This window comes from Phycodurus eques, chromosome 13 (genome assembly GCF_024500275.1).
Source record: "Phycodurus eques isolate BA_2022a chromosome 13, UOR_Pequ_1.1, whole genome shotgun sequence".
NCBI classification, from domain to species: Eukaryota; Metazoa; Chordata; class Actinopteri; order Syngnathiformes; family Syngnathidae; genus Phycodurus; species Phycodurus eques.
In genome coordinates this window covers 3,196,265-3,208,895 of record NC_084537.1, presented here as the reverse complement: position 1 = coordinate 3,208,895, position 12,631 = coordinate 3,196,265, and the positions used below count along the sequence as shown (strand labels likewise).

Genomic DNA, 12,631 nt, shown 5'->3' with positions numbered 1-12,631 from the left:
AAACAGGTCCTATGTGAGGGAGCAGACAAAGCACTGCTAAAAGACCCCTATGATGAACAAAACAAATGGATGTAGGTTTCCCTTGCCTGGACGGGGGTCACCGAGGCCCCCCTCTGGAGCCAGGCCAGGAGGTTGGGCTCAAAGGCGAGCACCTGGTGGCCTGCACCTATGGGGCCCGGCCGGGCACAGCCCGAAAGGGTAACGTGGGTACCCCTTCCCATGGGCTCACCACCTGTGGGAGGGGTCATAGGGGTCAGGTGCAGCGTGAGCCGAGCGGTGGCCAAAGGCAGAGACCTTGGCGATCCGATCCCCGGCGACAGAAGCCGGGTCTAGGGACGTGGAATGTCACCTCTCTGGCAGGGAAGGAGTCCGAGCTGGTGTGTGAGGTCAAGAGGTTCGGACTACATATAGTTGGGCTTGCCTCCACACACGGCTTGGGCTCTGGTACCAGTCCTGTTGAGAGAGGTTGGACTCTCTTCCACTCTGGAGTTGCCCATGGTGGGAGGCGCCAAGCAGGTGTGGGTATACATATTGCCCCCTGGCTCGGCGCCTGTACATTGGGGTTCACCCCGGTGGACGGGAGGGTAGCCTCCCAAAGTGTTCGGGTGGAGGCAAGGGTCTTGCATGGGAGTTCGCCCAACCAGTCTACGTGTTTTGTGGACTTGGAGAAGGCGTTCAACCGTGTCCCATGGGGAGTCCTGCGGGGGTATTTCGGGTGTATGGGGTACCGAACCCCCTGATACGGGCTGTTCGGTCCCTGTACGACCAGTGTCAGAGTTTGGTCCACATTGCTGGCAGTAAGTCAGACTCATTACCAGTGAGAGTGGGATTCCGCCAAGGCTGCCCTTTGTCAACAATTATGTTCATAACTTTTATGGACAGAATTTCTAGGCGCAGCTGAGGCATAGAGGGGGTCCGGTTTGGTGGCCTCAGTATTGCACCTCTGCTTTTTGCAGATGTGTTTCTGTTGGCTTCATCAAGCCGTGATCTCCAACTCTCACTGGAGCGGTTCGCAGCCGAGTGTGAAGCGGCTGAGATGAAAATCAGCACCTCCAAATCTGAGACCATAGCCCTCAGTCGGAAAACGGTGGCGTGCCCGCTCCAGGAGCCCCAAGTGGAGGAGTTCAAGTATCTTGGGGTCTTGAAGAATGGAACGGGAGATCGACAGGCGGATCGGTGCAGCGTCTGCAGTCATGCAGACTTTGTGTCGGTCCGTTGTGGTGAAGAAGGAGCTCAGCTGAAAGCCAACCACTGAAAATACCAGAGCGATTTCCAAAATATTTTGGATTTTAAGGAAGTTCTAAGCATTTTTCTCACAGCGCGTTAAGCTTTTTCGTTGCGAGCGCGTACCGAGAGGAAAATCCTCATCCATAAATTTCAAAATATTGAGTTGTTCACACTGATGAGAGGTTGAAGCTTTTTTACATTACAGACCGACTAAAGATGCCGAAAAAAAGTCTTGTAAATTTGGGACATCACAGAGAAGAGTGACTAGGCTAATACTTATGGGCTCGTGGACCAGCGGCGGAGCAGCGTTGGCTTGGTCCAATACTACACAGTAGAGGTGGCACGATTAGTCAATTAGTCACGACGACCTTTACAACGATCAAAATCGTTGACAATTTAAAGGTCAACGATGTTTTTTATTTCTTTAAGCCTTGTTTTTCCTCTATTCCTCTCACTTGCTTGCGCTTCTTTCTGTGCCTCTTATGGTCGGTAGCCGTGACGCACGTGCGCAGTTATTCTCTATGGTATCAAACTCAAGGCCCGGGGCCAGATCTGGCCTGCCACTTGATTTTATGTGGCCCGCGAAGGCAAATCTTGTGTGTCAACTTCCATGATTCTTGTTAAAATCTGCACCGAAATTTCAATTAGTCATATATCATAAATGATAATGCTGAGACACTGCAAGCATTTTTGTGTTACCGAACATGTACAATGGTTGAAAAACCCATTACTCTTGATTTCTGATTCAAAAACTAGTTCATAAATATCGTGTGTAAATATGATTAAAGATTTTTATAGTTTCACGGTCATAGCGGCCCTCTCAAAGAAACTGTAACTACAGTATGGCCCATGACAAAGATGAGTTTGAAACCCCTGCTCTACGGGTATTTCTAGTGATGCACATGCGTAGTAGTGGTCATCCGGTGACGTACCCAGAAGAACAACCACACAGGTGATATCACTCGCATTTGCAACAAGCTTTAATTATTCACCAAAGATGTGATGCATAACCTGCGAGAGAGAACGTGCTTTTTATGGCAGCACAACAGTGATACACGAGCATCTAAAAAGGTAGTACGTTGTGGCTGATTCCATTTCTGACGAAAAATAAGTTATATCTGGTAATCTATATGGGTAGTTACAAGCGTCACAGCACACCGAAGTGCTGTGAGCTACTTGTTTGAAGCTGTAAACGTTAACATTATGACGATTTCCATAGCCACGCACAGTGTATGTGGTTCATATACTGTCCACTCCAAAAGTATTGGAACAGCAAGGTTAATTCCTTTGTTTTTGTTGTATCCTGAAGATAATTGGGTTTCAAATCAAAAGATAAATATGAGACAAAAGTTCAGAATTCCATATTTTATTTCATGGTATTTACATCTAGATATATTAAACAAGTTAGGACAGATCACCTTTTGTTTGAACCCATACACTTTTCAAGTGAGCAAAAGTATTGGAACAGTCATTATTAAATTAACTTAAAGTGAATAACATTTAATATTTGGTGGCATAACCCTTACTTGCAATAACTGCATCAAGCCTGCGACCCATTGACTTTACCGGACTTGCATTCTTCATTTGAAGTGCTTTTCCAGGGCTTTACTGCAGCCTCTTTCAGTTCTTGTTTGTTTCTGGGGGTTTCCCTTTTCAGTCTAAAATACATGCTCTATTGGGTTACGGTCTGGTGACTGACTTGGTCCGTCTCAGACCTTCACTTTTTTCCCCCTGATTAAGTCCTTTGTTTGTTTGTGTGTGTATGTTTTGGGTCATTGTCTTGTTGCATGATGAAGCTTCTCCCGATTAGTTTGGATGTATTTTTATGTAATTTGACAGACAAAATATTTTTGTAGACTTTAGAATTCATTCTGCTGCAACCATCATGAGTTACATCATCAATAAAGTGACCCCGTCCCAGAAGCAGCCATGGAAGCCCAGGCCATGACATTACCTCTACCATGCTTCACAGATGAGCTTGTGTGATTTGTCTTCTTCATTTCATTTCAGCTTGTCCTGTTAGGGGTCGCCAGCGTGTCATCCTTTTCCATGTAAGCCTATCTCCTGCATCCTCCACTCTAACACCAACTGCCCTCATCTCTTCCCACACTATATGTATCAACCTTCTCTTTGGTCTTCCTCGAAATCTCTTGCCTGGCAGCTCCATCCTCATATCCTTTTACCAATATACTCACTACCTCTTCTCTGTCCAAACCATCGAAGTCTGCTCTCTCTAACTTCGTCTCCAAAACATCCAACTTTGGCAGTCCCACTGATGAGTTAATTTCTTATCCTATCCAACCTGGTCACTCTGAGAGAGAACCTCAGCAACTTAATTTCTGCCACCTCCAGCTCTGCTTCCTGTTGTTTCTTCAGTGCTACGGTCTGGTTGGCCACACCACTGTCTTATAAACTCTGCCCTTCATCCTAGCAGAGACTCTTCTCCCACATAACACACCTGACACCTTCCTCCACCCATTCCAACCTGTTTGGACCAGTTTCTTCACTTCCTTACCACACTCACCATTGCTCTGAAATTTTGACCCTTGACTCTCACTCTCTCTTCTCCCTGTAGCCTCACTCTTCCCCCTCCACCCCTCTCGATCACACCCATAAATTCTGTCTTCGGTTAATCTTCATTCCTCTCCTTTCCAGTGTATACCCCCACCTTTTTAACTGTTCCTCCACCTGCTCCCTGCTTTCACTGCAAATCACGTTATCTGCGAACATTGTGGTCCACGGGGTTTATACATACATGATACATGTCGTGAGTTATTTGAACATAGTTCTCTGCCACTCCAGAATTCTGCATGCAATACGACAGTTCCTCCCTGGATACTTTGCCATAGCTTTCTCTAAATCTACAAAAACACGGTGGCTGAAACGGGCAAACGCGCTGAAAACGGCCAAACGCTGCAAACACAAAAATGATTCAAAAACAATAAAACAAAAAACACAAAAACGCTCAAGAGAAAAATGCTGCAACAGCAGAAACAAAGCAGAGGCAAAAACTTACAAACCACAAAACAAAAGCAAAACAAAAGCTGTGAACACCAAAACCTAAAAACAACTGTAAGACAGAAATAATGCAAGTTCAGGCCAGAAACCGGAAATACACCGGGCCGTAAGGCTACTGGGGGAAGTGAGGCGATGGACCCGTCCTATGAGACTACATTCTCTTCAAACACGTGAGTGGGATACCCACAAAAAAAGTTGGCTGTAAAAGATTAAGCCCAACTGTTTAAAAATATATAATGTAAACCGTACATTTTCAGTCTCATCTTCAAAAGTTATTTTTTTCTAGGTACCCCACTCACGTCTTTCAAGAAGGTCTGGCACAGATACGATGCGTCCATTTTGAGCTCACAAAATACCAAGTATGCCGGTACATTGTCCTGAATACAAATGGTGTCATGATACCAAAATTCTGAGTTCGATACAATACTTACATAAAATACCGGTACTGCAACAATACCACAGCAAAAAATCTAAAACATCAGTAAAAGCAGTAGAATGAAAACTGACAAAAACAACTTCAAATACTTATATATTTAGAATCAGAATCATCTTTATTTGCCAAGTATGTCAAAAAAACACAAGGAATTTGTCTCCAGTAGTTGGAGCCGCTATGGTACGGTAATAAACAGAAAATACTTTTGAGACATAAAATCATAAAAACACACTACAGAGAGTCACTGAGCAATGAAAGGTTACCAGTAATGAGTAATGCCGATACTTTTTTTTTTGACAATTGTGCAAATGATGCAGAGTCCTCTGGCAATTTAGAGCAGTTTAAAATGACTAAAAGAGCAATAGTCTGGTAAGGTGACCATTGTGCAAATGGCGCAGAAACTTCAATAAATGTAAACAGTTTGAAGTGACGAGTAGTGCGATAATCTGGAACAGTGTCAATTGTGCAAATAGTGCAGATCCTTCTCAAGCACATGAGTGGCCAGTATTGGTCACCAACAGATTTGCAAATAGTGCCGAGACTACAAAAGTGAGTGCACAAATAATGTATAATTGGCCTGACAGAGATGTGACAACAATCTCAAGACAAAATTGGCTGTGTATTTCAATGGAATTGTAAGTTAACTGCTTAAGAAGTTAATGGTAAGAGGGAAGAAGCTGTTGGAGTGTTTGCTGGTTTAGATTGCATTGTTTGATAGCGCCTACCTGAGGGAAGGAGCTGGAAGAGGTGGTGACCAGGATGTGGAGGGTCCAAAAGGATTTTTCATCCTTTTGTCTTTGCTCTGGCAGCACACAAGTCCTCAAGGGTAGGTTGTGGGGTACTAAATAAAATTTCAGCAGTTTTGATTGTCCGTTGCAGTCGGAGTTTGTCATTTTTTGTGGCAGCACCAACCCAGACTGTGATGGATGAACATAGGACTGATTCGATAATTGGTGTCGAGAACTGCCTCAACAGCTCTTGTGGCAGGTCGTGCTTCCTCAGAAACCGCAGGAAGTACATCCTCTGCTGGGCCTTTTTGAGGATGGAGCTGATGTTGGTGTCCCACTTCAGTTCCTGAGAGACTGTAATTCCCAGGAACCTGAAGGTCTCTACGGTTGACACAGGACAGTCGAAGAGCGTGAGGGGCAGGTGTGGCGAAATGTGTTTCCTGAAGTCCACGATCATCTCTACAGTCTTGAGCGTGTTCAGTTCCAGGTTGTGTCGGCTGCACCACAGCTTCAGCTGCTCCACTTCCTGTCGATACGCAGACTCGTCAGTCTTTGATGAGGCCGATGTCTGTGGTGTCTTCTGCAAATTTTAGGAATTTGACAGCCGGGTGCGTTGAGGTGCAGTCGTTCATTTAGAGAGAGAAGAGCAGCGGAGAGAGGAAACATCCTTGGGGCGCCCCGGTTTCTGGTGGTACATGTAGATGAGGCTGTGGTTGGTGAGGCTGTGGTTGTCCCACAGCCTCACCTGCTGTGTCCTGCCCGTCAGGAAGTGTAAATCAGTGTAAATCCACTGGCAGATGGCAGGCGAGACGATGAGCTGGAGAAGCTTAGAGGATAGAAGGTCAGGGATGATGGTGTTGTACAGTCCCTTGTTGACTGCGTCGTCTACAGACCTGTTTGCAAACTGCAGGGGGTCCAGCAGGAGACCTGTGACGCTCTTGAGGTAGTCCAGCACGAAGCGTTCAAAAGACTTCATGACCACAGATGTCAGGGGGACAGGCCTGTAGTCATTCAGACCCGAGATTGCAGGTTTCTTGGGGACTGGGATAATCGTGGAGCGTTTGAAACAGGATGGTACTTCACACAGTTCCAGAGATCTATTGAAGATCTGAGTGAAGACTGGAGCGAGCTGGTCCGCCAGACTTTGAGATAGGATGGGGACAAAAGGTCTGGGCCCGCCGCTTTGTTGATGTTTTGTTGTTTGAAGATGCGTCTCACATCCTGTTTGTGGGTGGTCAACACAGGAAGGGGAGTCAGAGGTGTGATGGTGGTCGGTGGTGGAGCTAGGTGGGTGTGGGGTGTGAAAGAGTCCTTTTCAAATCTGCAGTAGAAGGTGTTCAAGTCGTCAGCTAGTCCTTTCTTGTTCTCTGCTTGGGAGGATGGTCACTTGTCGTTTAGCGATTGTAACCTTCGCCAGACTGACTTAAGAGTCGTTAGCAGTAAATAGTTTTTCTATCTTTTCTGCAAAATTTATCTTTGCGATGTTAATTTCTTTTGTCAGCTGGTTACTAGCACAATTAAACAGGGCTCGATCCCCACTACGATAGGAGACCTCTTTAGCCTGGCGAAGTTGCTTTAGTTTGGCTGTGATCCATGGCTTGTTGTTATTGAACATGCGAAATGTCTGTTGGCACACACACACACACACATCCTCACAGAAATTTATATCGGATGTGACACAGTCCGTATATTCATCCAGGTAGCCAGTTGAAGTTTCAAAGACACTCCAATCTGTGCAGTCTAAACAGTCTTGAAGTTGTAACATTGCTTCATAGGTCCACTTCACCTTTTTTTAGCACAGGCTTCGCACACTGAAGTTTTTGTCTGTATGTTGGTATTAAGTGAATTAAGCAGTGACCAGATGACACCAGAGCTGCACAGGGGATAGCACAGCATGCGGCATTTAGTGTGGTATAGCAGTGGTGTAGAATGTTGTTTTCCCTGGTAGGACAGTTAATGTGCTGCTTGTATTTAGGGAGTTCATGATTAAGTTTAGCTTTGTTCAAGTCCCCAAGAACAATGAGGGGTGAATCTGGGTGTTTTTTTTTCAAGTTCGTTTACTTGTTCAGCAAGCGTTAGCAGTGCGGCATTCGTGTTAGCTTTAGGAGGAATGTAGACACCCACGAGTAGGAATGAAGCAAACTCATGCGACGAGTAGAATGACTTCCAGTTAAAAAACAGTGACTCCAAGTCCGTGCTGCAGTGTGTGTTTAGCTCTGTGACATCGGTACACCATTTTTCGTTGATATGGAAGCATATCCCACCGCTTTTTGTTTTCCCCGATAAATCCGTCACACTGTCTGCCTGGTGTAATTGGAAGCCCGGAAGCATTACGGCGCCATCGGGGACGCGTTTACAAAACCATATCTGCTTGAAGCATAGGGCGGCTGGGAACATGCGAAGTCCTTACTGGTCTTTGTGAGAACATGAAGTTCGTCCATTTTGTTGGGTTAGGAGCGTAGATTTGCTTGGTGAATCGACGGGAGCAGCATTCAGAATCCTCTCTCAAGGAGCTTGACCTGCACTCCGGCTCACTTCCCCCTATGGCGTCGCCTTTGCCTCCATGAACTGTAGACCGCGGCCGCCGCTCCGGGAAGTAACTCAGAGGAAAAGCTGGGCGGATTAATGAAAGTTGGTGCAAGAAAGTCCAGGGTACACTCCCTAATGTTTTGCAAGTCTTCCCTTGTGTAAGTGAGTCACATAATGTCTCCAAAGACGAACGAAAAACACAAAAACATAGTACTAAAGAGCCCGTAACCGAGGCGACCACACAGTTCGGTGCCATCTTGGATTTTATTTTTATTAATTCAAAATATGACGCTCATCTTGAAAAATAATGTAATAAAGGAATTAGCCCAACAGTAATTTTCTAATATAAAAAAAATTAGATCGATGCCTGCATTGCCTTTGTGTAAAATTGCATCTATCTATATACAGTAAATGTATGATGCATACAGTCTTGAAAAAAATGTCCCTACCCTTTTTCTTCAATTTCTTATTTAAATGCCTTTATGGTACTACTCTAGGTATATTACCCGAAGAATAGTTTTATTGGACTATTAATTATGATTTTGGTTATTATCAAGAAAACCATGGAAATTGGCTAGATATCAGCTCTTAAACTCTTTCGAGCTATTTGCCTTGTCATTATACAACCCCAATTCCAATGAAGTTGGGACGTTGTGTTAAGCAAAAATAAAAACAGAATACTATGATTTGCAAATCATGTTCAACCTATATTTAATTGAATACACTACAAAGACAAGATATTTAATGTTCAAACAGATAAACTTTATTGTTTTTAGCAAAAAATAATTAACGTAGAATTTTATGGCTGCAACACGTTCCATAAACGCTGGGACAGGTGGGAAAAAAGACTGAGAAAGTTGAGGAATGTTCATCAAACACTTGTTTGGAACATCCCACAGGTGAACAGGCTAATTGGGAACAGGTGGGTGCCATGATTGGGTATAAAAGGAGCTTCCCTGAATTGCTCAGTCATTCACGAGCAAATATGGGGCGTGGTTCACCTCTTTGTGAACAAGTGCGTGAGAAAATAGTTTAAAGGTTTTAGGACAATGGTCCTCAACGTACAATTGCAAGGAATTTAGGGATTTCATCATCTACGGTCCATAATATCATCAAAAGCTTCAGAGAATCTGGAGAAATCACTGCTTGTCAGCGGCAAGGCCGAAAACCAACATTGAATGCCTGTGACCTTTGCTCCCTCAGGCAGCACTGCATCAAAAACCGACATCAATGTGTAAAGGATATCACCACATGGGCTCAGGAACTTCAGAAAACCAATGTCAGTAAATATAGTACGGCGCAACATCCATAAGTCCAACTTGAAACTCTACTATGCAAAGCAAAAGCCATTTATCAACAACACCCAGAAACACCGCTGGGCCCAAGCTCATCTAAGATGAACTGATGAAAAGTGGAAAAGTGTTCTGTGGTTGGACAAGTCCATATTTCAAATTGTTTTTGGAAATTGTGGACGTTGTGTCCTCCGGGCCAAAGAGGAAAAGAACCATCCGGACTGTTATGGACGCAAAGTTCAAAAGCCAGCATCTGTGATGGTATGGGGCTGTGTTAGGGCCAATGGCATGGGTAATTTACACATCTGTGAAGGCACCATTAATGCTGAAAGGTACATACAGGTTTTGGAGAAACATATGCTGCAATCCAAGCAACGTCTTTTTCATGGACGCCCCTGCTTATTTCAGCAAGACATTGCCAAACCACATTTTGCACGTGTTACAACAGCGTGGCTTCGTAGTGAAAGTGTGTGGGTACTAAACTGGTCTGCTTGCAGTCCAGACCTGTCTCCCATTGAAAATGTGTGGCGCATTATGAAGCGTAAAATACGACAACGGAGACCCTGGACTGTTGAACAGCTGAAGCTGTACATCAAGCAAGAATGGGAAAGAATTCCACCTACAAAGCTTCAACAATTAGTGTCCTCAGTTCTCAAACGTTTATTGAATGTTAAAAGAAAAGGTGATGTAACATAGTGGGAAAAATTACCCTGTCCCAGCTTTTTTGGAACGTGTTGCAGCCATAAAATTCTAAGTTAATGATTATTTGCTAAAAACAATCAAGTTTATCAGTTTGAACATTAAATATATTGTCTTTGTAGTGTATTCAATTAAATATAGGTTGAACATGATTTGCAAATTATTGTATTCTGTTTTTATTTATGTTTAACATAACGTCCCAACTTCATAGGAATTGGGGTTGTATTTGAACACCAACGCGTGATTGTGCAACAAATAATTGAATAATAATTAAGTGAAAGTCAATAGCTCAGCAATAAATGATAATGAAAAATATAAAAATCTACAGAAATATGTGCAAAACAAATGCTGAATTATGTCATTATTTTAACCACAATTTCTACAGTGAGATTGTTCTACAAATACTAAGGTATACAATGACAAAATACCTGTACCTGTATTTTACTGGTTGCTCCTCAGTTGTGTCCCAGAAGCAGGCATGTTTGATGGCATTCTGAACACGGATTTCCTGATTTGGTATTTTATTGGCAGGACTCTCCGCCAATGATAGAAGCTGAGGTGGCAAACCAGAGACTGCCTTGCTCTTGGTTAACCAAAGAGCCTGACGAACACCTGAGAGGAGATTACAAAGTCATTATGATACGTTCCTGCCCCTTTCACTAAAAAATACGGTGCCTTGAAAAAGTATTAATTCATTCTCCCTGAACTTGTTCACATTTAGCATCTCAGAATCACAAACTTGAATGCATTTTGCTGAGATTTGTGATAGACCAACAAAAGTGGCACAAAACTGTGAAGTGGAACGAAAATAATGATGGTTTTTCAAAAGTGTAAGTGAATACAGTAACCTCGTTTATCACAGGGGATATGTTCCAGACCGCTCCCGCAATAGGTGAAGTATATATTTTTTAAATTATGTATCCATATTTTAATTATTTATACAAATTTTAAAGCTGTATTGAACCTCCCCAGACTTTTATTAGTCTTCCCCACACTCCTATTAACCACTATCGTACTCTTATAAACACTTTTTTACCCTCTTAAATACCTTTTAAACTCTTAAACATACAGTAATGCCACAGCTCGACAGGGTGGCCAACTTGGTTGCACATGCGCCCTAATATCTCAGTGGTCCACCTAAAAAATAAAAGGGCGCACCCCTACGCCCAGCCATTTGAGGAAAAAGAAAAAATCTCTGCGACTTTAAAAGCAGACATACATGAAACCCATCGTGGTCTCTAAACCAATCAGAGATATTGAAGGGCAGAACCCATTGGTGTGTGATATGGCCTAAATTTGATATCACAATTGTTTCCCCCTAATGTCAACATTCAATAGGACAAAATTTTTATTGTATTAAAGTTTATAAATACAATCGGACCGGACCAAATTGATTGACATTATAAAGCACAAGGTTAATTTAACACTGATAAACACCACAAAGAAAAAAAATACTTTTCCCTGCAGTTATTTCAAAATATATAAAAATTCTTGAGCAACCCCACCCAAACAAAAAAAAAAGAAAACGAGAAACCCAGGCCGAAATAACGAAACGCTGGAAGAAATTGTTAGTAAAATTGCATTTGTGACTATGACAAAACAATTTGTATGAAATTCCATATTTTGTAAATTATATCAAGAACTTACCACAGGACAGTTATTGCAGTATATTATGTAATAGGATACAAAAATGCAGCCCTATAGGGGCACAAGCCAGTGCAAACTGTAGGCCGGTCCCAAGCCCGAATAAATGCAGAGGGTTGCGTCAGGAAGGGCATCCGGCTTAAAACTTTGCCAAACAAATATGAGCGTTCATCCAAAGAATTCCATACCGGATCGATCGTGGCCTGGGTTGACAACGTCCGCCACCGGCGTCGTCAACCTGCAGGGCGCCGGTGGAAATTCAACTACTGAGGGTCGAAGTTGAAGAAGAAGAAGAAGAAGAGGTGGAAAGCGGGTTCTTCGGCAGAAAGAAAAGAGGAAACGACAGAGCCTAGAACGGAATGTGGGGACTTTGAATGTTGGGACTATGACAGGAAAATCTCGGGAGTTGGTTGACATGATGATTAGGAGAAATGTTGATATATTGTGTGTCCAGGAGACCAGGTAGAAAGGCAGTAAGGCTAGAAGTTTAGGGGCAGGGTTCAAATTATTTTACCAAGGTGTAGATGAGAAGAGAAATGGAGTCGGGGTTATTTTAAAAGAAGAGTTGGCTAAGAATTTCTTGGAGGTGAAAAGAGTATCAGATCGAGTGATGAGGCTGAAACTTGAACTTGAGGGTGTTATGTATAATGTGATTAGTGGCTATGCCCCACAGGTAGGATGTGACCTGGAGGTGAAAGAGAAATTCTGGAAGGAGCTAGACGAAGTAGTTCTGAGCATCCCAGACAGAAAGAGTCGTGATTGTTGCAGATTGTAATGGACATGTTAGTGAAGGAAATAGGGGTGATGAAGAAGTGATGGGTAAGTACGGCATCCAGGAAATGAACTTGGAGGGACAGATGGTGGAAGACTTTGCAAAAAGGATGCAAATGGCTGTAGTGAACGCTTTTTTCCAGAAGAGGAGGGAACATAGGGTGACCTACAAGAGTGGAGGTAGAATCACGCAGGTGGATTACATCTTGTCCAGACGATGTAATCTGAAGGAGGTTACCTTCTAGGTTACTGTAAGGTAGTGGTAGGGGAGAGTGTGGCTAAACAGCATA

At 43.4% G+C, this 12,631-nt stretch overlaps 1 protein-coding gene across 4 annotated transcripts in view; it reads right to left on the bottom strand.

The window, feature by feature from the left end:
• The window catches only part of mrpl37 (mitochondrial ribosomal protein L37), a 77,025-nt gene that overhangs the window by 48,884 nt on the left and 15,510 nt on the right, over positions 1-12,631 (bottom strand). For all 4 annotated transcript variants that reach the window (XM_061693132.1, XM_061693130.1, XM_061693129.1 and 1 more), the window contains exon 2: positions 10,361-10,538. In XM_061693132.1, coding sequence (XP_061549116.1) covers positions 10,361-10,538 — 178 coding nt within the window. The remainder of the gene's footprint in view (positions 1-10,360; positions 10,539-12,631) is intronic.